The 22845-nt window shown below is 40.3% G+C and overlaps 1 protein-coding gene across 3 annotated transcripts in view; it reads left to right on the top strand.

Annotated features, from left to right (window-relative positions):
* Nucleotides 1-22845, top strand: part of cep192 (centrosomal protein 192) — a 47856-nt gene that overhangs the window by 7328 nt on the left and 17683 nt on the right. For 2 of the 3 annotated variants that reach the window (XM_034611229.1, XM_034611232.1), the window contains exons 6-37: nucleotides 479-614; nucleotides 776-891; nucleotides 2008-2160; nucleotides 2350-2500; nucleotides 2627-2844; nucleotides 3272-3394; nucleotides 5407-5562; nucleotides 5808-6093; nucleotides 7402-7551; nucleotides 7660-7724; nucleotides 8535-8753; nucleotides 8906-9038; nucleotides 9158-9240; nucleotides 9443-9718; nucleotides 10158-10986; nucleotides 11088-11205; nucleotides 11486-11618; nucleotides 11767-12457; nucleotides 13121-13312; nucleotides 13574-13722; nucleotides 14842-15072; nucleotides 15272-15397; nucleotides 15900-16040; nucleotides 16247-16307; nucleotides 16470-16609; nucleotides 17282-17374; nucleotides 17718-17836; nucleotides 18524-18721; nucleotides 20113-20203; nucleotides 21027-21206; nucleotides 21344-21604; nucleotides 21809-21930. In XM_034611229.1, coding sequence (XP_034467120.1) covers nucleotides 479-614; nucleotides 776-891; nucleotides 2008-2160; nucleotides 2350-2500; nucleotides 2627-2844; nucleotides 3272-3394; nucleotides 5407-5562; nucleotides 5808-6093; nucleotides 7402-7551; nucleotides 7660-7724; nucleotides 8535-8753; nucleotides 8906-9038; nucleotides 9158-9240; nucleotides 9443-9718; nucleotides 10158-10986; nucleotides 11088-11205; nucleotides 11486-11618; nucleotides 11767-12457; nucleotides 13121-13312; nucleotides 13574-13722; nucleotides 14842-15072; nucleotides 15272-15397; nucleotides 15900-16040; nucleotides 16247-16307; nucleotides 16470-16609; nucleotides 17282-17374; nucleotides 17718-17836; nucleotides 18524-18721; nucleotides 20113-20203; nucleotides 21027-21206; nucleotides 21344-21604; nucleotides 21809-21930 — 6140 coding nt within the window. The remainder of the gene's footprint in view (nucleotides 1-478; nucleotides 615-775; nucleotides 892-2007; nucleotides 2161-2349; nucleotides 2501-2626; nucleotides 2845-3271; nucleotides 3395-5406; nucleotides 5563-5807; nucleotides 6094-7401; nucleotides 7552-7659; nucleotides 7725-8534; nucleotides 8754-8905; nucleotides 9039-9157; nucleotides 9241-9442; nucleotides 9719-10157; nucleotides 10987-11087; nucleotides 11206-11485; nucleotides 11619-11766; nucleotides 12458-13120; nucleotides 13313-13573; nucleotides 13723-14841; nucleotides 15073-15271; nucleotides 15398-15899; nucleotides 16041-16246; nucleotides 16308-16469; nucleotides 16610-17281; nucleotides 17375-17717; nucleotides 17837-18523; nucleotides 18722-20112; nucleotides 20204-21026; nucleotides 21207-21343; nucleotides 21605-21808; nucleotides 21931-22845) is intronic. The other variant, XM_034611230.1, reaches the window with a different exon arrangement.

The raw sequence follows: 22845 nt of genomic DNA on the forward strand, positions 1-22845 counted from the left end.
CACCAAGTAAGAAGTTTCCTTTCACAGTTTACAGCTTTTGTTCTCTGAGAATCACTTTCATATCCAAGCAAAATTGGTACATACACACACACAAAAGCACACACACGCACACACACAAGCTCGCCTCGCTGTGAATCCAGCAAGGGGATTCCCTGCTGTGTTCTCAAATCGAATTCTCCCGAATTTCTATGGACTTAATACAAGAAGGACAAGCACAGAAATTCTGCAGAAAACTGCAGAGCCTCTCACTCTGACATTTGCGTTCACACATGCACCTCCTCCGGAGAAAATACGGAGTATCTGCGGAGTTAAGTGCATGTCCAAAAGCAGCTTAAAGGAAATCGATTTTGAATCAAATCGAGACCTTTTGAATCGGAATCTTATCAATTTGACGAATCAGTGTCAATACCCAGCCCTACCCTCTCCTATCTTATAAAAAACATGATAAAGTACCTTCCTTTTTTCCACACACACTCAGGCCTCACCAGCCATAGTGGGGGAGGACAATGTGCAGAGTGAAGGAGTGGACAGTGACCATTTCAGTGGCAGCAATTCAAGCTTCCTGGCAAACGAGAAGCTCATGTCTGTGGACAGTATGAACAGTGATATCACGGGTATGACTTGTCTTTATCTGCTAGAATCTTTTCACAGTATCAATTTCTTATTTTACCTAATAGACTTTATACTTCCTTGTTATTTTAATTGCAGAAATAACTGTAAAATTGTTCACATGTTGTCAAAGCTTGAGTCCGAATCTTCTGTGTTTGATTCTCAGATGATGACACTGACTTCAACAATTTGCCTGATGACGAACTGGAGCTGTACTTCAATAAGCTGGTTCCTCCTGCCATGCAGAGAGGCAGAGTGGAGGGCCAGGAGCTTGTCTCAACAGTAAGGCCCAATCTCATTTCACCCCTTTTCCAACCCCTACCCCTTGTTTTTTAGGGTCATCTTGCCCCTTGGAGTAGTGGTTGAAATTTTCTCCTGCGAATTGGGACAGCACTTTTTTGCCATTCATTCAATGGAAATTGAAAAGCTTGGATGTGCTGCATTATTTCACGTATGAATCAAAAGCACACTGCTTCAGGCTGCTAGTAACATAGCTGCTATACGCTGGTTAAATCAAGTGCATCGTGTATCTTCAAAGAGGGGACATGCAACATGACGTTATGTCAGAAGGTTTAGGGTTATTGTGAAAACAATGACCATAATACATTCAAACGATATTAAACTAAGATATTACAATTATTATCATAATTTGTAAATCCTTATTAATGGAGAAAATAATAAATTTGTGGGTCTCTCTCCCATCTTGCTGGTGATTCACAAGGCATTCTGGGAAATTCTCATAGCAGTCAGTTTAAAGTGTGGGTCTGAAAAATCTCTGTACAGCCCTTACACTTGGCCCTCCCTCTTCATCCCAACAGGTATTTGGACAGCCTACCCCTACACGCGAACGCGCAAAAGGGAGGGGAAGGGCTAAGGTGTGGGGAGAAGGGGTGAAATGGGATTAGACTGTTCTCTTGTTTCGTAGACTGTACAGTTTATTTCCACATAAGAGCACTACCTGCTGTCAGGAGGTTGCATCTGCTGTCCGCTATCACCTAAGAACAAGAAGAAACTGGCTTAACCATCTTTAGAAAGTTGTGAGAGAGCATTTTAATTTAACGTAACTTTTCAATCAGCTCTCATTCACTTAATGTCTCATTCATAGTCTGGTGTTACTGATGACCTATTAAACATACCTTCTGTAGAGTCAGTACAGTATACGCACCAATTCTTTGATAACAATGATCAGGTGAGCCCACTCACTCCCTTTGTGCCAAGTGCTGCGTTTATGGAGAACAGCTGCTTGAAAATATAGTTTAGTTCCAACATTTAAAATTCAGTCGTAACTCATTATTACAATATCCTAAGCCTTTCTTCTTTTTCCATCAAATTTAGCTTCTTTCTCCTTGTGGAGATTTTTTGTAATGTTTTACTATATCTTCTGCACTTTTATTTCAGGAGGACTTCATGATGCCTGACGTGCGTCTGGCTGCTACAGGTATGGACTCCTGTCCTGCCAGTGATGAGGACACTGAGGATGAGCTGGAATCTGCCAGAAGGAACAATGATGCATCCAGAACACGGCTGATGTCAAGCACCTCCAGACAACTGGTCAGAAATAGAAAAAAAAAATCTCAAACTGTAATAGTTTGTATTAGTAACAAAATATAATGAGCAATATTGGCCTTAAAAATGCACTGTCCAGTATCTTCATCTTTCTTACTAAAATGTACTGTAGAACAACTTTTGCTTCATTCAATTTATGCTTTTACGTTTGTGTAAATCAACTTTTTGGAACAGGTTGGAGAGAGTAATCGTCCCAGTTTCAGGCCGGGTTTAGAGGGAGGCAGTTCTGATGATGAGTATTTAAGTGGCCGTAGTGGTCCATCTGTGTCAGGGATCGAACACAGACGATCTGCTGAGGGACAGGTCATCAACCCTCCTGTTACAGGTGTGGTATGAACTTTGCTTCCTCATCTATTTCTTTTTTGGCTCTCTGCCTTGTTTTTCTGCCACAGTTCATATGCCAGACCTTCAAAAGATCTCCTGTTTGTTTTGTGTCCTTGTGTAACTATAGGGGATGGAGGAGGTGGGGATGGGAGCAGTGGGAGTGAGGAAAGTGGAAATTATGGGGGTGTGTCAACCATCCCTCCTCCAACAACTAATGTTCAGACCACCTATGATGCCCTGCGTGGGCTAGGGATTGTGGGCAGCAGTGCTGTTGGTGAAGATGAAGACAAGGATCTCAATAATCTAGTTGGACATGGAAGGAACAGTCTTTCCAGACATACTGAGGTGAGAACGAGTCACACTGTGGGCACCTAATTGGTTCAATGGATAGTATCAACAATGGTTTTATTCCATGTAACAGCAAGGTGGCTCAGTAGACCACCCAAAATAAAAGTATCTAAGGCTGGATATCAGCACTGATTTCCACATTAATTTCGGTGGAGCAAAACATTACATTACATTCAACAAGTAACAATGCAACCCGCAGCGAGGTTGGTTATCCACCCTTTAGTTCACTTTATAGTATAAATTGCTAATCCATTTCTTGGTAACACATAACTACTTGGTGTACACATAACGTTTTACACATATATACATGTGCACTGAAAAAAAGCTTCAAATGCTAATCTAATTATTGGGATTTTAATAGCACTTTCTCATATACTATAGTTTTTCACTTTGAGACCTGCAGAGTTTTTTTGTCCTTGTACAGATTGGTCACCGGGTGGGTCCTGTAGGAATAGGGGAGGCCAGCTCCTCTCTGGGAATGTCACTGGGAACTCAAAGGCTCTCTCCTGTGAACTGGAGCATGGTGCTGGATCGACAGGAGGCACTGGTCAGTACAGATGCATGACTGTAATTCAACTACAGCTGGTCAACTGGTGGCCATTTTAATAACCTTATGCAGTGTAGGGGCAGCTGTGTCTCGGGCTGTTTGATCTCAGTCTCCCCCGATTGCGCATGCCAAAGTGAACTTTGGCAAAATACTGAAAGCCAAATTGCCCCTGACAGCTGTGGCAAAAGTGTGTGAGTTCTGTATGATCGAGAATGTGCTGCACATGGATGCGCTGTACGAATGTGTGTGAATGTCAAAAAAAACCCCGTAATGTGCTTTAGGTGGTCACTAAGACTACAAAAGCGTTATACAAATACAGATAATTTACATATTTTCTTTTATATTGATTTGATATTGCTTTCTCTTTTATCACGAAGTTATTTTACATTCTAGTAGCATATTTCAATTTAAACTGTTTAGTATGAAATCCTCAGTAGCTCTAAACATTTTTGTACTTGGTTTTTATTTTTATTGGAGAGAATGTAGCAAAACTAACCAATCAATTAACCATTAAATGTGGTTGTTATTCAGAGGTTAGAATTGGGATTAGGGTTGCAAAATTCCAGCAATATTCAAAGTTGGAAACTTTCCATGGGAATTAACGGGAATATACGGGAATTAATGGGAATAAACTGGAAACTTTGGGGTAATTTATACTAACTGTATTTACCTTGTCATATACAGACATAAATATAAACATTTTGTTTTGTCATAAGCAGACATGCATGCAAACATTTCTAATACAAATTTTAAAAATGACATTTTTGACTTAATCCATTTGTGAGTAGAACTCTACCATCTCTATGTGGATCTCAGGATAGAACCCGGTCAGTGAAAACTTATCAAAACCTGCAGGAACGATGGACTTAAATATGAAAATCTGACCTCAGCAGTTTCCTCTATGTGACAGTATGTTGGAGATGAGTATTGGTGGTTTCTGAATATATTTTTACTTTAGAGGAAATGGATGTAAAGTGCAAAGGGGAAGTAGTTTTACACATAAACGTCAGTTAATGGGAAGTAGTTCACAGGTGTTAAATGTCTCTTGTGGCTCAGCGGAGGAGAAAGCGATGCTGATGACGTCATCGACCATGATCAACCATGATCTTGGTTGTTTTAACCAAGATCATGCTGCAAGATCTAGAATTGCTAACGTTAGCCACTTGCCAGCAAGACAATTTTGTTCCTGTGGACTATAAATACAGTCACCTGTTTGCGTTGTCAATCAATAATGGATACAGCATGCTTTCTCGGACAAGAGGACTTCGGACTTTCATTTGACGCATTTGATCATGTCGGGTTGAGAGAAAAATAAAACAATCCATTAATTCTGTCAATTTGGTTTACAATAGCTAGCTACATCCTTTTCAAAGAAACACAGCGTGTGCTGCATTCCATACATCTTTAAAATAGAGTTTTGAATGATGTTTTTATTGCTCAGCCTTTAATTTGCGGTAATTACTTTTATTTTTGATAAGTAGCCCAACTCGCGCTTTTTTGATGGACCCCAACAGCCGCGAGTAATCGAGGTGATGGTGTACCTTTGTGTGGACATACATACATCCTACTCTCACTGCTGTAAAAAGTTAGCCTACTGTATATAAATAAACTTGGTATTAAAATGAACATGGCTTCAGTGTAACAAGTAATCAATATGCTAGGTAATGACAAAGACGTTCAAAAACAACAGAAAGTCATAGGTTTACGTTTCTGGCAGACAATGTTCCCAACTAGCTGCATCCAGGGTCCAGCTGAGCTAGGCTTGCCTAGTCTTGTTTTCAACTACATTTAAGTTCCCTGTTATAGGCTAACTTTAGCAAAAAAAGTGTCAAAATTTCCAAAATTCACGAGCTTAACTTCCCATGGAAAGTTTCCGGACAGTTTCCGGAAATTTACCGGAAGTTTTCCGCCCCTTTGCAACCCTAATTGGGATGGAGCGTCAGTTAAAAATGTATTCCATTGATATTATTGTGACTGATGTGGACATCATTGTGGTTCTAACGGGATCGCAGGATGCAATGGAAAGCACGGAAACTGGGCCCACTGTTGACCGACTGTTGGATTCAGTCTACCTGAGAACTAGAGCTGGACTCCGAAGACCCCAAGATGTCGCAAACATGACTGTCTCCCATCTTCAAGGCACCCAGGGGAGTTTCCACCTCTCCCAGGTACTACATTACATACAGGACCAGGTGAAAATAAGTGATTTGCAAAGATCTAATGCAAATATCTGTTACACATATCTACAGTTTGCTAAAGATTTGCTTTCTATTTCCACTCTGAAGTCCTTGCTGAATTAGTTGAACATACATCTAACACATTTCAAAATGAATTTGAGAAGTAAGACAAGGGTATTGGCACAATGTATAATGGTTATTCAGCTCTTCCTTTCTTCTTGTCCACCTTCTTTCAGGTATTACTCCCAGAATTTGGTGACAAGGATGGGGACGACAACGATGATTATGATCACAGTGGAGTAGATGAACCTGATGGTGCCAGACCCTCCTTAGGATTGAGGGGAGGGCCCTGTGGGGATGTTACTACTGCAGAGGCATCAGGTGGTACCAGTGACGATGACACAAATCCTCTCTCCACCTCCCTGGAACCCAAGTATTTCTCCCAGAGCTTCCACCAGGAACAAGAAGATTCAGATGAGTGGAACCACTGTCCAGACAACCTGGAGCTGGAGTTTCAACAAGGCAGGCTGTCTTTTTCTTTTCGATGTTCAGATCAGAAGCTGTTTACTTACAATTTACTTAAGCTGCTTTCAGACATGCACTGAACTCCAGAGATCCACCGCAGCTTCTCTGGAGGAGGTGTATGTGTGGAAGCAAATGTCAGAGTGAGAGGCTCCAGACTTTTTGTGGACTTTCACCGCCTGACCCCCTAGTATAAAATCTACAAGAAGTCTGCAGAAGTCGATGTGAGAACACAGCAGGAGATCCCCGCTATCACTGTGAGCGAGTGGGGGGGGGGGGGGTTGATGATGCTTCTCACATGTGAGACACGCAAAAATGAAAAAAAATCTAAAGGAAACAAATATATCCAGGTTAAAAAGCATTGTCACGGATGTTGAAGATAAACAAAGATGTCAAGAGAGTTTGTGTTAAGAGCCGACGACGGAGTCGATGTGCTGTAAACAAAATCATGTGATCTCTGCATCAGAATTAATACATTACATCCTGCCTCTGCCTGCTGCACCACTCCTCCCCTGAATCCTGTGGAGGATTTTTTGCTGTTGTGAACACGTCTAAGCAGAGAACCCTGTGTTGTGCATTTGTGAAAAGGCAAACTGCGGTGAAAGTTTGGACCCATTTCCCTGGAGATCCTCTGGAGGACATGTCTGAACTACTAACTAAAGCCATTTAGTTAATACTAGTTACTCAAAGCTAGGCCTTTCCACAAGGATATGGAGTTGCTAGCTAGTGGGGAAAAAGTTATAGTTATAGGGGAGATTCCCTTTCAGAGAACATTGGGTTGTAAAGTTCCAAATTTGTTGCTTCTAGTACATTCTAGTGCCATTATGCCATCATATACACTGATCTTAATTATTGTATATTATGAGTTTGCCTACCGAATTATAAAAAAAATTATACAATATTGTAAAGGAGACATAGGAATTGGAAATCTAAGAATGAACTTTCACTCTTTTTCACACAAAGCAGAATCAAATAACTAAACTTCAGAGTAAACAAAACATTTAAATGTAATGCATAAAATGAATGACGTGCAAAACATAGATATGATTATATACAGTATATTACTGCAGGAAGTTTCATGTGATAATGACCCTCTAAAATCATGTATGCATTTGTCTTGAAGTGGAGGGCAGTGGTTGTGAAACGTGCACTGCGATTCACAACTTGTTAATCAATTAACTCAAATGTATATAATAAATTAGAAGCTGGACTTTAATTAGTAGATAGCTGTTCAGCTAATGCCTATGGAAAGCTTAGCAAGCTTATTGATGCACAGTGTATCATTAACAACATTGTTTGTGTCTTTAGGTGCCAGCACCACTCATAATGTTGTGTACCAGAATGAAGAAGGGCAGTGGGTGACAGACCTGGCTTATTACTCCTCCTTTGAGAAAGAGGTTGATGGGAAGACCTCAGAGAATGCTGGCCAGTTTCATACTGAGGACTTTGTTGATCCCAGTAAGTTAACAGCACTACTATAATACAAGAGGATTGTTTACTGTAGTTTTTTGTTTTGTGCAAGATGTGTGAATTGTGTGTTCTGGCCCCTTTTTTCCTCCTTTACAGGTAGTGCTTTGGAAAAGTTAGCTAAAGATCAAGAGGAGTTTGAAAAAGAGCACCAGTTCATTCAGGTAAACATACACATAGGGCTGGGCAATTGACCGAAAATGTATTGAAACCAACATTAATAACCTCTAACCGACTTAATCTTGCTCATTCACTCCGTTGGGTTTCCACTACCCTCATTTTGTCATGGCACCCCGGGTACCTTGTACCATGGCGTATTACCCTGCCGCATGTCCTCCCTCCTCACTCCACCGCTGATCTGTGCTCATTTTACACTTCAACAATAAACATCTAGACTAATCAGAAGTTAGGACACATACAGGGCTTGAAGTTTACATTGTGTTTGTTTGATTTGCTCTAGATTTAATGAGACATGCATTTAAACACATTGACAAAAACGTCCAACATTTTGTGCGCATGAAGCTTACTTGCTATACATAACACGAGACGTGACATGAACAATCCAGATTCATGATCTGACACCATAGATTTATAACTAAATAAATATGTCAGGAGCGACAGAAACGTGCAGACACACACACTCACACACTCCTGCAGACAGGAGAGAAGTGTTTATGACGAAACAGTGTTTTAACTATATTGTTGCAGAGGAAGCGATGCCCTATTTATCCATGAACATAAATAGGAATTCAGCAGGTTTTTATAAAGAGCAGTTCTACTGTTCTCACTATGGAAAATCTATTTGAACAAATTTTATTTATTATTCAATTAAACATAAATGAATGAATGGATGAGAAATCATTTATTGTAGTTTGTTTGACAAATTGTAAGGTTTCTCACTACCAAACTTCTACAACTCTTGACTTGCATTAAATGTGAAACACAGATTTGGTTTGTTAATGTTCTTCAAATAGGAAGAGAAGATTGAACTGGTCAACAGCAACAACACCTTTCAGAGTGACTCATTGTGGAAGGTCCCCAGCAACAGCCTGATGAGGGCTTCCCAGGTCACTTCTGAATATAAGCAGGGAGACCAGAGCTACCTGCGACTCTCTTTAGGAGAGTTTTTTGGACAACGCTCTGAAGCCCTGGGCTGTTTGGGCAGCATGAGTGATGTGGATGGAGTTAAACGGGTAAGTGATCTGCTTGCTTAAACTGCTTATTGAAATTGAAAATAAAATGTTACTTCCTTGGCTAATAATTTAAGTTATTCAAACATAAATCTATAGTTGAGGTTTGCATCAACATTGTAAAGTGCATTAAAAGTTTGTTTTCTGTTCTCTAGCCATCCTTTGGCTACATTATTACCTCTCCAGAGAAGAGGGAACCATTTCCCCTCATTAACCCCCACAGAGTCGTAACATCGCCTCACATTGACACCATGGAGCTCAGTGAAGCAGACAAAACACTCAACCCAGGTGTGTCCACAGTGTTGCTGTGGCTGAATGATTATTTAAGGTTCATACAACAGTACCTAGTGTTGTATTTCTGTTTAATTTAAAATGACACACTGTGCTTTTTTAAATTTTACATGCAGAGGACCTAGAGAAAACTCTTGAGGCTCCAGGTGAAAGGATGTCACCAAAAGGTGATATTGATCCAGAATCCAGTGAACAGGAGGTATGAGTATGTTATTGATATTTTTATTACATATATTTTATATTTAAATATTTAAATATTTCTCTAGGGTTACACTAACATAGTGAAAAAATACAGGGCCTATAATTTGGGTCTGCCCCACTTTTGTAGCGGCAGGCCACTGCTGCAAAATGAATGTAGTGGAAACCCTGCATTCTGACATGAGATCATTTCACCTCTTTAGGACCATTCTGTTAGTGCTGCATTACCTGACCACAGTGAGGCCTCTCCAGAGTCAAGCTTGGGTAGTCAAACATGTGCCACCCTGGACAACAACAGCAGTCACTTGATGCTGAGTATCAGCACCATTGCTTCAGCCATTGCAGATGCATCCATCAGCACTGACCCATCACAGCTGGCTGCCATGATCATGGCGCTCTCCAAGAAGAGTAAGACAAGGAATCAACCCATGGCTGCAGTACCTGTTAACAGCACAGAGGATCCACAATCAGCTGAAAATGTAAAGCTTTGGATATATATATTTTTTTATCATTATACATATTTTTGAAATAACATTTGTTAGTGTGTCTATGTTGCTCATTTCCATGCACAGCAAAAGTGTTCTCAGTCCTTTCTGGTGTTATGACATAAACACTTACCAAATTGTTTATTCAAAAAATTGAATCCCAGCATTCCATCCTTTGAACTATTTTGTTTCTTTTAATAGCTTTAATTATTCTGTTACTGTACTGTTTCAATATAACAAACCCCAAAACATGTTCTGGTTTACTTGTAAACACCCTTCTGTCGAACTTGACAAAGAAAATGTACTCCTTGTGGTGACTGACGTAAAATACTTATATTCTGTTATTATGAAGCATAATTTCCTCAGTTCTCGTTTAAATGTTCCTCTTAAAATGAATGTTAAATGTAAAGAACATTACTTTGCCTCTACATAGATTCTCTCTGAACCAGATGAGAGGGCCATGTTGGACACACTGCAGACAAGAACCCATGTTGGAGAGCCAAGTGCCTTTGACCTGGAGAAGTACCTGAAAACGACTGATGTCTCTTGCACCGGTGATGCCTCTTTCGCACACACTACCTTTGACCTGACCAGCTGGGCTCACAACCTCAGTAGGAACCCTCAGACAGGATACCCAGAGGACCAGAACAACTCATTTCAGCGAGTGGACAGTGAGACTCAAAAGAAGGCATCTGCAGTTTCACTTTCAAATTCATTATCGCCAGGTAATAATGGTGTATCAAAAAGAAGCCCTCTTCCTTGTCCCCACACATCTTTCACCTCTGCCAGGAGGTCTGTGGGATCAGGACAATCTTCCATGCTGAAGATTCCTGCAAACAAAACGGCAGCTTGTGATAAAACCATTTCTTCTGCAACCAAGACTTGTGGATCCACAGGCAGCACTTCCACAGAAAATGGAGTAAAGCCAGGAGAACAAAAGCCACCAGCAACTAACAATACTGGGTATTCTTTAGATGCAACACAAAAGAGTGATACAATCTCTTCTTCCTCAACTGGCTTGCCTAGAACCTCCCCAGGATGGAGGAAAGGGCAGTCAGGTCTGCCCTACCTTAAAGGTTACTCTCCCCCGTCTCAGAGGATGAGGACTGCAGGCCAGCAGCATCAGGACAGTCTGAGTAATTCTCCGCAGAAGAAACCACTATCCAGGAATATTGTGGAACCTCCACTACCTTGTAGCTCTGAGGAGAAACACGTTGGCTCCCCTTCCCAAAACATCTGGCCCTCAGTAGAACCTGCATCAGGTAAATCAGCAGCTATATTGTACATTGTTGGCAGGTATTGCCTGTCTTGATCATCATAATGAACTAATTTGTTGATTGATTGGATTGACTTTGTTTCTCAGAACTCCCGAAGGGTTTTTCAGAGCCCTGTGTGGAGGAGACGCAGTGCAACTTCAGACCATCCACCTCTCCACTCACCCACTCCTCTCCAAGTCAGACCTCCATTCCCAGTGCTAATGGGTATTGTATCACATGGTTTCTGCAGATTGTATTAAATGTCAGTTATATTATGAAATGGTAATCTTCAAATAAATGTAACCCAAATTAATTGGTTACAGTATTAGACAAGAAAGGAGATGCCATATATTTCTTAAATATTTACTCGGTTGTCTCTGGTTTGATTCTGTTGTTAAGCTAATGCTTTTAACTAACAGATGCAGGATGTTAGCATTTTGAGCCATTAATCACTCTGCCTTTACGTTGTCTCGTCTTACAGTATGGTGTCACCTTCTTCCTCCAGTGAAGGTCTGACGGACAAACGTCCAGGTCTTGACCTCTCTCCTCAGTCTACCTGCTCGAGCCCTAGTCTCAGCAGGCTCACATACATCTCCATGAATGATGGCACTGTCATACCAACTCCTGAGAGACAAAAGGTAATATACAATATAGTGTATTTTAATCTGTGTTGAAAAATGGTCCTTTCTGCAGTAGTAATCATTTTAAGACATGAGACAAGATGTAAAATATCAATTGTATCTGTTACAAGTAAGGCCAATGTCTTCTTTGTTTTACTCTCCACAGAACAATTGCACCATGGCACTGAGCACCACCATCATCAGATTCAGTCCAACTCCACCTGTGGGACCCGATGAACAGTCTAACCTTGATATTCCTTGCTCATCTAAAAGCATAGATCAGCTACAACCACAGCATTCTAAAAGTCTGGACCCTCTACCAGCACCGCAATGTAAAACCCAAGAGCCCTCACGTAGTGGTTCTGCCCTGAGCTGTACTCGCAGTCAGAGTGAATGTAACTACCACTGTGCCAGGGACAGGACCAGTGATCTTTCAGCAGGTTGTAGGACCCACAGGCACCTCTCTGAATCCAATGTAAGGCAGCTCACCAAAGTGGACTCAGGTTATTGTAGCAATCTGAACATTCAGCAAACTAGAGGCATCCCAGCTCCTCAGAGCTCCCAGCAATGGGGAGCTGCTAGCTCAGCGTTGTCATCTGTCTACGCTGGTGGCCTTGCCGTTCCTCTGTCCTACTCATCAGAGGGATTTCACTATGTGCCCATCCCCAGCTTTAAGCCCCAGTGCACTGGTTTTATTGACCTTCCCCACCAAGGAGATGTGCAGTCCCTCCTTACTGGATGCTCTCTCTATAACTCCCAGCTGGCTCAGCATTATTTGGGATCTGAAGCTCCATTACATCCTGGTGCTTATCCTGTGGGACCAACAGGAAGTGGTGTCTACAGTGTGTCCTCTACAGGCATGTCTCTTTCTATCCACTTTTTATTTGTTTATTTATTTTATTTAATCTTTATTTAATCAGGCAGTCACATTGAGATCAAGATCTCTTTTGCAAGAGCGGCCTGAGAACAAGTAACATTCACAATCAGCATAAAAAATTTAACACGAGTAACAGCAAATAACACAATAAAAATAAATTCATCAAAAACAGTAACCAGATTTTCCACAGTCAAGGTAGACTGGACAATAGTTTTTCGGATTGATGGAGACATACCATTTTTTCAATCCTGTAAAGGAAACTGAGTTTGATTTAAAATGTCTGGGTTAGTTGTTGAATATGTGTTTTGAATGAGAGTGACCTATCTAGCCAAATCCCTAGATTTTTGTAAGGGTCCGTTTGAGTGATATGGGTACCATTTAATGTTTAAGAGTGGGATGAATACAACCAGTATTGTAGGTAGAAAACACATTAAATTGTCTTACTGTATCTGCATTTAGAACCAGTTTATGATTATACAACTTTATAAATAGTCATTATGCTATGTCTGAAAAATGTTACATTACCAGGAAATATAACTGTCATACAAATAATTTTGCAACACATGATTAAACTAACATACTGGTTAAACTAATGGAATATTCTAATTTTATTGATTCTGCGTCCTATTTGATTTTTTTTCAGGCACATCCAATAATGATCCAACAGTGAGACACACCCATCCAACATCAGGGCCTCTGGGAATTTCTGCTGCTGCTGGCTCTCTTCGCCTCCCCAGACCCCATCAGAATCAACAGGACATAGGTATAATAGCGAAACCTTACAGTCACCATGATGCGGAGCCACTTGGGACAGGTGGACTTGAAGAACCGAGAGGTAGCAATGGTTTTGGCATTTATAAAAATACCCTCTTGTACATATTTCGATGTATTTTGCAGATATATTAGAGAATCTGAGGAGACGTTTAAGAAATGTGAATTTAGGCTGTTATTGTTTTATATATATTCTTGATACTTCTGTGGGCAACAGTCTTTGCATCTCATTATTTTCACTCTTTTAATAAGTACATTACCTTCCTCTGCATTGAGGAGCAGCATTTCCCTGCATCAGTCATCCTCACTCTGCTGGTATCCTCAGGCCAAGTGGTGGTACCAGGGGAAGTGCGGTTTCCTAATGCCTGCTGTGTAGGCATTGCCTCACAGACCTCCCTCAGCCTCTTCAACCCCTCGGAGAGATGGCAGCAAGTGTCAATCACTGTCACCAGCCTTGCTATTGATGGAGAGAAGGTGAGCAGAGAACACAGGGGTGTAAGTGGTGACGAGTTCTATGCAATATCAAAGCACCTAGATAATACTTTAATTACACACTTCACATTTTAAATTGTCAGGGTTTTGGACACAATTTTGATGGCATTTTGTCACTTAAAAATGGTGAGAAAGTGCAGCATTAAAGACAAGTTCCTATTATCTGTAACCGAGCAATATCTACTTAAAGGGCCCATATTGTGTAAAATACATTTTCTGGGCTTTTACTATCCGTAATTACTTGAAGGGGGTCAGTAGGTACCCTCAAAGTATGAAAACAGTCACTCCGCGGACTTTTTCACTCAGTCCATTCCATGAAATATGTTATTGATACGTCTCGTTTCGTACTTCCTCCCCGTATGATGTCATACGGGTTCGCACTCGTCTCTCAGCCCCACCCAGCCGGTACCAGTTCAGCCTCCGAACCCACCACCTCCAATCCCCGTCACCACCACCACCCCTCCACATCAAACGCAACACCAAGCAGACATGTTGCTGAGCTAGCAGCTTGTTAGCTACCACAGGCTAACCACAACAAACAACACTGAAGAAACACTGCAAACGTTACTCCGTATTGAAACTCCGTACTGTAACTCGGGATGATACTCCTACATTGGCCGACTGTCCTTCTAAAAATTGAACAAACATGAGGACAGTGTTACTTACCGTTCAGAAACATCCTGTTGTAACCCACTGTAAATATGTGGTTGGTCTTCTATAGCGATATCCAAACATAATGTGACTTTCAGCTGTGTTTACCAGAGCAATCGTCTAATGCGCCAGAACTAGACCGGTGATAGGCCTGGTCGCGTGTCACTCAATGTGCAGTCACCCAATCAGAGGAGGGGCTCAATAGGCAGGCGAAAACAGCCTGTTCTGTCTGCAGCTCCAGAGAGAGGCAGAAGAGAGGACAAGGAAATACACATTGCAGCAGTTTTTTCGACTTTAAACCACTGATATATCATCTTAGGGGAACCAATACCTCAAATTAAATCCCTGAAAGGTGTAAAGTATGGGGCCTTTAAACTAGCTGACAAGACTTGGATGAGTATGTGAAAATGCAGTTCAATTAAATTCTATCTTCAATGTTAACTCCTACAGGTGGACAGCTTGCCTTATCAGTGGCTCATAGTCAAGAACAAGACTATCATTGGGCCAAAGAGTACAGAGGAGCAGAAAGTGTTGTTCATAGCTCCACAGGCTGGTGTTTACGAGTGTGTCCTCAATGTTTGCTCCTGGCCTGCGTCTGCTGAGATAGAGGTGGCTGCCAGGGCTAATATCTTTGCTAAAAGGGTGGTGTTGATTGCCATAGCGGAGAATCCTGCACTAGAGGTAAGGATCACATTCTTAACCAAAAATAACCATCATAAAATGAAGTACATTACTCAAAGGTTAATATTCACATACAGAGATGGTGATATATTTGCAGACATGACATAACCTGTTTTCGCTTGAATGAGCCATGGATTAAAGTAAATATGTTGCATTGGGTGTCTCAAAGAAGGATTCTTTAATTCGTTTTGATTCTCAGGTTGAAGAAAGTAAATTTTGCTATTTGGATTTTGGAGACCTTCCGGGAGGCAGTGCCAAATCTCTTCCTCTCAAACTTGTCAACAAGACTCATGCCACAGTGCCCATCCGTCTTGTAATCAGTGCAGTGAGTCCACAGCATATTTTTCCACATTCTTAGACCATATACTAATACACAGACACTGATCCACAACAGAAATGCAGTGACCTCCAGTGGCAGTTCCATGGATTTTACTGTGTGAAGGCTATAACAAATGTATAATTTAAAGCAGCGTCTGCTGAGTTAAACGACATCTAGGCTAATGACAGAGCAAAAGCTAAATCTGAGTGCATCACTGTTTTGATATTATGGAGATTAGAGAAGAACAAAGAAGATATTTTGCTGTGGTATCTTCTCATAATGGACATTTTAAGTAGTTATTTAAAAGTTACTGGTGCAATAAGTTCCATATCTAGTATAAATGTGGTCTTAATGCATCTGCTCTAACTAAAACTTTGTGTGGTAGGAAGGATATTAATGTACTTTGTATAAACTCATTCTGGCTTTGCTTTGCTATGCAATGCAGCTAAATAACAGCAATATAAAAAAATTTAATCAGAGTGTTTCACATTCTACATCTCTCTCCTAGAACGCTACAGCAAGCCGATGCTTTACCTTTTCCAAGCAGCCAGGTATCATGACACCTGAAGAAACACAACAGGCTGGACACATCACCCCAGTGTCCTCTCCCTCTGTGATTAATCATGTGATGCCTGCCAACTACGGAGAGGTTCGATAACTCAATCATTGAAACATAATCTCAGTCATTTACACTTTCTTGCTACACCTATTAATTCTTTTTTTTTACGGTAGTTTTATTTGAAATGGTAATTATGGGAAACTGTGTTTCCCATAATGTTTGTGTCCCACCTGCTGAGTGGGATAAACTGGTGAAAACACTCATGATAACTATTACTTGTCCTTCTGTACCCCCAGAATACAGTAGGCTTCATGGTCTGGGTACATTTCAAAGCCCCTCAGAAGTACACATTTTCAGGTAATTAACCATGACTGATTACCTCAGTGGCATTTAATAGACGTATCAAATATTCAGTAGGTCACTGAACCTATAATAATCTTTGAATTATTTGATCTTGTATTTCCCAGATGAAATAAAATAAGTTATTTTCTGCTAACTTAATCTCTCTGTGCTTGCCAGGAGAGCTTGGTCCGCCTGTTGAGTACCTTGCTCGGGTGGACATTGAATTGGACTCTCCTGGTCCAAGTCATGTTATCAGGAGTATTCCCCTCAGTGCCAGGTCTGGAACTGCAAGAGTCCATGCTCCTAAAGACCTACAGGTAGTCAAGCTGCTAAATTACTTTTTATTTTAGACTGATAGTGTTTCTCTGTACATTACATTAAAGGGATAGTTCACTGAAAATTTAAAATTCACTCGTTATTTACTCACCACTATTCCGATGGAGAGGTGGGTGAAGTGTTTGAGTCCACAGAACACTTCAGGAGTAAACTTTGTTGCAGCAGAATACAATTTGAAGTCAATGGTGACTTACACTTTAGATCTAATAAAACAACTGAAAAAAACAAAACATGCCCCCATACTGCTCCTGTGGTGTCATCCAAGTGTCCGCAAGCCCCGACATTCATATTCGAATCGAAACAAGGTAATTTACACAATGTTTTCAGCCCAAACCCTACAATCTTCACTAGTGGAGTTATTAATTACTATTATTAATAAAAAAAACTCTAAACTATGCTAAATCATAGTTTTCCAACGTGAGAGTTTAAACCATCTAACTACAAACTTTAATTATAATTTTTTTGCCCATGTCCCCTTAGGGTCTCCGTAGAATGTGGTCTTTTGAACCCCACTGTTTGTATAATACTCTACTGATACTATTATTAAGGATTATAAATATATATTTGTTTCTTGTTCTGCTGTTTTCTATCTTCTATAACTTCTTGACTGTTAACATCAGAGTTGTCAGTGAGCTGTGCTTTTTTTTGTCTAGAATCTCCGCCTGTCTGCTCCGCTGGGTATATCTAGTAAACAGATGCTGCCACTAAAGAATGCTGGAAATATTGATGTGCAGCTGAAACTCAAGGTAAGTCTGACCTTTACTTTTCTTATTAGACTAGGGTTTTGGGTAAGTCTCCTGCATTTTGTGCTCAGACTATGGCACATGCAATGGGAATTCATTGATATTTTTGCTCCTTTTTTTCTTGTGCTATCAATGTTTTTGGTCTTCTTTCACTCTTTCACTCACTCATCCTCCCCTTTTCTCTCATCTATTCTCACCTACTATTTCTCCATTTCTTTTCTCTTTTCATCTATTTACTCTGCCTTTTACTCCTAAGCTGCTTTCAGACATGCCGTTGCTTGTTCTGCCGTCTTCTTCTCAATTCTATTTACTAAATTTTATTTCTCTTTCATTCTTCTGTGTACAGAGTAGTGATGCTGAGTGCAGTTTCTCTGTGACACCTGATGAACTCTTCCTGAGAGTAGGAGATGAGCAGGAGGTCACAGTTTCCTTCAAAGCACAGAAAAACAGGAAAACCAGAGAAAGGTTGGCATACATTTATTACATTTTCAAGCTCTTAAGTTAATTTAGTTTATATTCTGGGGTAATAATTCATTCCTGTGAAAAAAAGAAACGACAATTTCATCCATATATTATATGTGTTAAAGAATCCAAGAAACCAGGATAAGACAACTTTATTTAGTCAGGAGGAACCTGAGAGTTTAATCGTCTATATGTTGTATGGCTGTGACAGCAGTGCTGAGGGATCAAAGGAAACATGTATTATTTGTAATCTTGTGTCTTTATATAATACAACATTAATCCAAATTCTAACACTGAAAGCAGTGGCAAAATTAAGAATGAAGGCTTGACAAGTTAACATCACAATGGTTTAACAGTAGACTTCATAATGGATCTAGACATATTTCATTCATATTGTACACTCTATGCCCTGTCACTGCAACACCAGTATAAACCAAAATAAAATTAATAATAATAATCTCAAACCACTAATTAAATTAAAAAAGAATGCTTGCCCTTGTTCAAATATGTAGCTGGCAATGGGGTTAGAAAATTGAGCAGCATGTCAATGTGGGGTTTACACCATAACCAGGTGGTTGCAGTACATGCCTGAACAAAATTATTAGTTATATTGTGTCATATATGCCAAAATATCATGCTCAGTGGACATGCAATTCACTCATTGCAATAATCTTTTTTGTTATGTTACAGCCTCCTCACCATATTGGTGTTGCCATCAGGCCCTCAGTATGAGGTAACCCTGAAAGGAGAAGTTGTACCAGAGGACTCTGGGAAACCTGCTGTTCCCTCTTCTGCTGCCTTTGGCTCTGGTCTGACCAAAGACATTCCACCAATTCTCTCTAATAAACAGTTCATAGCTTGGGGAGGCGTCACTCTGGGACGAGCTGTGTAAGCAACTTTTCAGTTTTCATCAATTTATATATTACTTGGTTACAAAAGAACACTCTAGTCATTCTAGATATCAGTCATTCATTTGAAAATAATCTAAAAACTGGAGGCCCTATGGTCTATCTTATTCTATTAAGGCTTGTATAATGTTATTCATGGGAAGGGACAGAAGCTGTCTACAGAAGATGTTATTCATCAGGAGTAACTTCAATATAATGCACAGTTTATCTATTGTCATTAAAGGAATGTAAAGTACAGGCAGCAATCACCTTGAATCATTAGTCGCTATATTCTTCAAAGGTTTCACGAGATCCATGTTTGAAGTCGATATTCTACACAAATTGTTATGCCTCTGCTCTGGAAACAGCCAGTGGTAACCTGTTTTCAGGTTATCCGTCTTTCCGTCCCTATCTCGTGAACACAATATCTCAAGAATGCCTTGAAGGAATTTCTTCAAATTTGTTTCAAATATTCACTTGGACTCAAGGATTAACTGATTTGATGTTGGAAGACACAGGTGGTCAAGATCACAGTGGCCTTGCTTTGTAAATGCGATATATCAGGAATGCCCAAAGGGAATTTCATTATATGTGGCACAAACATTCACTTGGACTCATGGATGACCGAAATAGAATTTGGTGATCCAAGGTCAAGGTCACTGTGGCTTTGTGATTGCAATATCTCCAGAACGCCTTGAGGGAATCCTTTCACATTTGGCACAAACATTCACTTGAACGTGGATTTAATTTAGGTAGCCAAAGGTCAGGGTGTCGCCACGAAATATGTTTTTTCTTTTTTTTAACATAATATTTTCAGATAAGCTGGAGGGAATGTCTTCAAATTTGGTACAAACATTCACCTGGACTCAAATATGATCTCATAAGATTTTGTTGCCTGGAGGTCAAGGTCACAGTGACCTCACGTTCCTGTGATATATTGAGACTCACTTTGACTCATGGAAGACCTGGTTAGAATTTGGTGGTCAAAGGTCACTGTGACCTCTGATAAACTGATTCACTTCAGTGGTCAGGGTCACAGTGGCCTCAAAAAACATGTTTTAGGCCTTTTGAATGTGATATCTCTCCACCAACTTTTGATCAGCTGTCATTTGGACTCAAAGATGAAGTGATCACATTTCAGTGGTTAAAGATAAAAGTCACAGTGACCTTATATGAATCAATAATTTTTTTGTTGTTGAAATATGTACAAGGAAACTGCACTGGTTGGTGCAGGCATACAATGGCATTAAGGTAAGTCTAGTTACATAAGGATGGTCTCTTAAATCTCAAAACGGCATGTATGCAAAGTTTGTCAGAGATACTTGTGTCATATTTACAACTGAACTCTTACTCTTTGTTATCACATAACCAATAGCAGCCATTGTGTTTCAGCCAACAGAAGCTGGTTCTAAGGAACAACTCTACCAACGTCACACAGCAGCTACGGTTGCTCATTCGTGGTCAAGATCAGGACTGTTTTCAGGTAGACTCTAATATTTGAGTAGTTGAAGACTGAATGCCGCATCTGTGTTTTGCATTGTTCAGAGTATTCTCACATTCCACTTGTTTTCACATCCTAGCTGAATTTTCTCATCAAGTAAAACTAAAAACCGGACCCTTACGCTATCCTGTCTGAACCTGGACCCAAAACTGAGAAATCATTCGGGATTCTTCAATTTATATTTTGACATTTTCTCGCCTTTACAGCACTGGTTTAGCTGCCCACCAAATTTGCAGACCAACAGGATGCATTGTAAATCTTCTCAAGTGATGCCATTCAGGCAATCAAATCTGTTGATTCTGATGAGCAGTGAGTGAGAAAACACACCAGGTAGAGATGATAGGAGGAAGAATAGATGTGAAAAGTAAACAAGCAACTTCACATGGTGTGCTCTCAAAAGGGAAAGGTACACAGTGTGAGTTTTTAATCAAGACTGGACAGACGCGTACACATTATAAGACTGGTGATTGTTAAAAAACAGCATTATGAAGCAACACTATACCATTCCAGCTCATATTTAAAATCCTGGCATGACAAGCTAGATATCACTTGTCTCACTGAACAAGGATAGTGGGGTTGGGATATAAGGGGGATTAAGGAAGAGGATAGCAAGTATTACAGATGATCAGTTAAAGGGATAGTTCACCCAAAAATGAAAATTCCCTCATTATCAACTTACCACTATGCCGATGGAGGGGTGGGTGAAGTGTATGAGTCCACAAAACTGTGGCTCTCCGAATTTTAAATGAATACCCTTGCCAGTGACAGTTCTAATGTAAAGTATACAAACCTATTTTTCACACAGCTCCAGAGTATGTTCAGTCCAGAAGAGCGTCTAACCCGACATGGGGAGCTGTCCATCCGTCCCAGAGAGGACGTGGCTGTCCACCTGCTCTTTGCTCCCACCAGGGTGGCCTCAATGTTGTCCAAGCTAGAGATCAAACAGTCTGGAGTCCGGCCTTCACAGCCAGGGGTCAAATTTACGGTGAGGATGTGACCATTCGTTTTTCGCTGCTCTTTTCTTTCGCAGTATTATTTTTGTTGTTACATTGTCACTCTTTCTTGCTTCAGTTCCTTCACTGTCTTGTGGCATAGTTGTCATTTTTTGTTTGTCATCTTAAGATTCCACTGTCGGGCTATGGCGGGACCAACAACATCATCCTGGAGGACCAGAGGAAACAGGCCGACAGCTATGTGGCGACACTAACAAACATTGCAGTTGGTCGCGTCAGCAAAGTGTGTTTGTGCGTGAGGAACACAGGCTCCAGAGCAGCCTTCATCAAAGCAGTGTCCTTTACAGATATGCAGACGCGATCAGTTTTGGAGCCCTCTGTCATCAGCCTTGCCCCATCACAGTTTGTGCTTAAGGAAAGGACACAAGAGGTAGAAGAGTGTATACAGCTAATATAATTTACTCTTGTACATTAACCCTTAAAGAAAATAAATCGTGAGAATTTCTTTATGTACTGTACAAGACACTATTATGCAGTAAGACGTAGGGAAGAATTAAGTAATAGTAACTGTGCTATTGCTCTGCTATGGTTTGTACTTAACTAACACTTTTTCACCATTTGTGTGTGTTTTCAGGTGATAACTGTGCTCATGAAGTCAACCCAAAGAGAACAGAGCCTGTGTCAGTCAGTCACTGCCCTGCTGGCTACTGTCTGTTTGTTCTGTGGAGATGAGGTCTCCAGGCAGCAATACAGGAGGTGCGACTATTATAATTCAAACTTAATAAAGTTCATCAATTTCTTTTCTTTTGTAGTTCATAAGAAGAAATTTCTTCTTTAAACCCACTGGCGCAGTTTGTACGAAGATTCTGACATTTACCAATGTTTTTCGATCTTATGCAAGAACAGAATCTACGTACACCGAAGAGCACTCTTACGCTCACTTGACAACTGAAAGGCTTGTGTAAAATAATCAGTTATCGTGTTTTTTACTTTTAATTCTACAGTTGTATAATATGATTCAAATTACCATTCTATTTTATAATTTTTATCTTAAAAAAAGACAGACAAGTTTCAGCGCACAAATAAAACAAATTTTAGTGCATGGAAATGTTGAAGAGGAGAACACACACACATAGACACTTTTCAAACGAGGATCAAAGTCTGAACAGCCAATGCAATGTGACAAGGAGGCCAGACAACCAGGTTAAGGTGGTCAGAAACGAGGTAGTGTTCAAATTAAATTAATAAACATAGAGTTATGTCACATGAAAGCTTGAACACATAAAAGCAATAATATGACAATAAAAATAAATTGGCAAGTAAAATAAAAGGTGAAAAGAATATGCTCCACTCGGAAAACGCTTCGATGTTAATATCAGGTCCGTACGGGGTGATTGTGATCATTTGCAGTTTCTTCATCATGTCAATTTCTCAACCAAAACTTCTTAATTTCCCTGAGCGCATTGTCACGGCTTCAGCATGAAAGTTCTGTCCTGTGCAGCAATGGCGAATTAAGAGAAAGCGGAACTCACTCTGCTTAGTTCTTTTATATAAAGTCTCTTGAAATCATTTAGTGCTACTAGTCAGGATCTTAAAGGGATAGTTCACCTGCCGATGGAAGGGTGGTTGAAGTGTTTAAGTCCACAAAACACTTGTCTCAGGGGTTAACAC

The sequence above is a fragment of the Hippoglossus hippoglossus genome, chromosome 16 (assembly GCF_009819705.1).
Source record: "Hippoglossus hippoglossus isolate fHipHip1 chromosome 16, fHipHip1.pri, whole genome shotgun sequence".
NCBI lineage: Eukaryota > Metazoa > Chordata > Actinopteri > Pleuronectiformes > Pleuronectidae > Hippoglossus > Hippoglossus hippoglossus.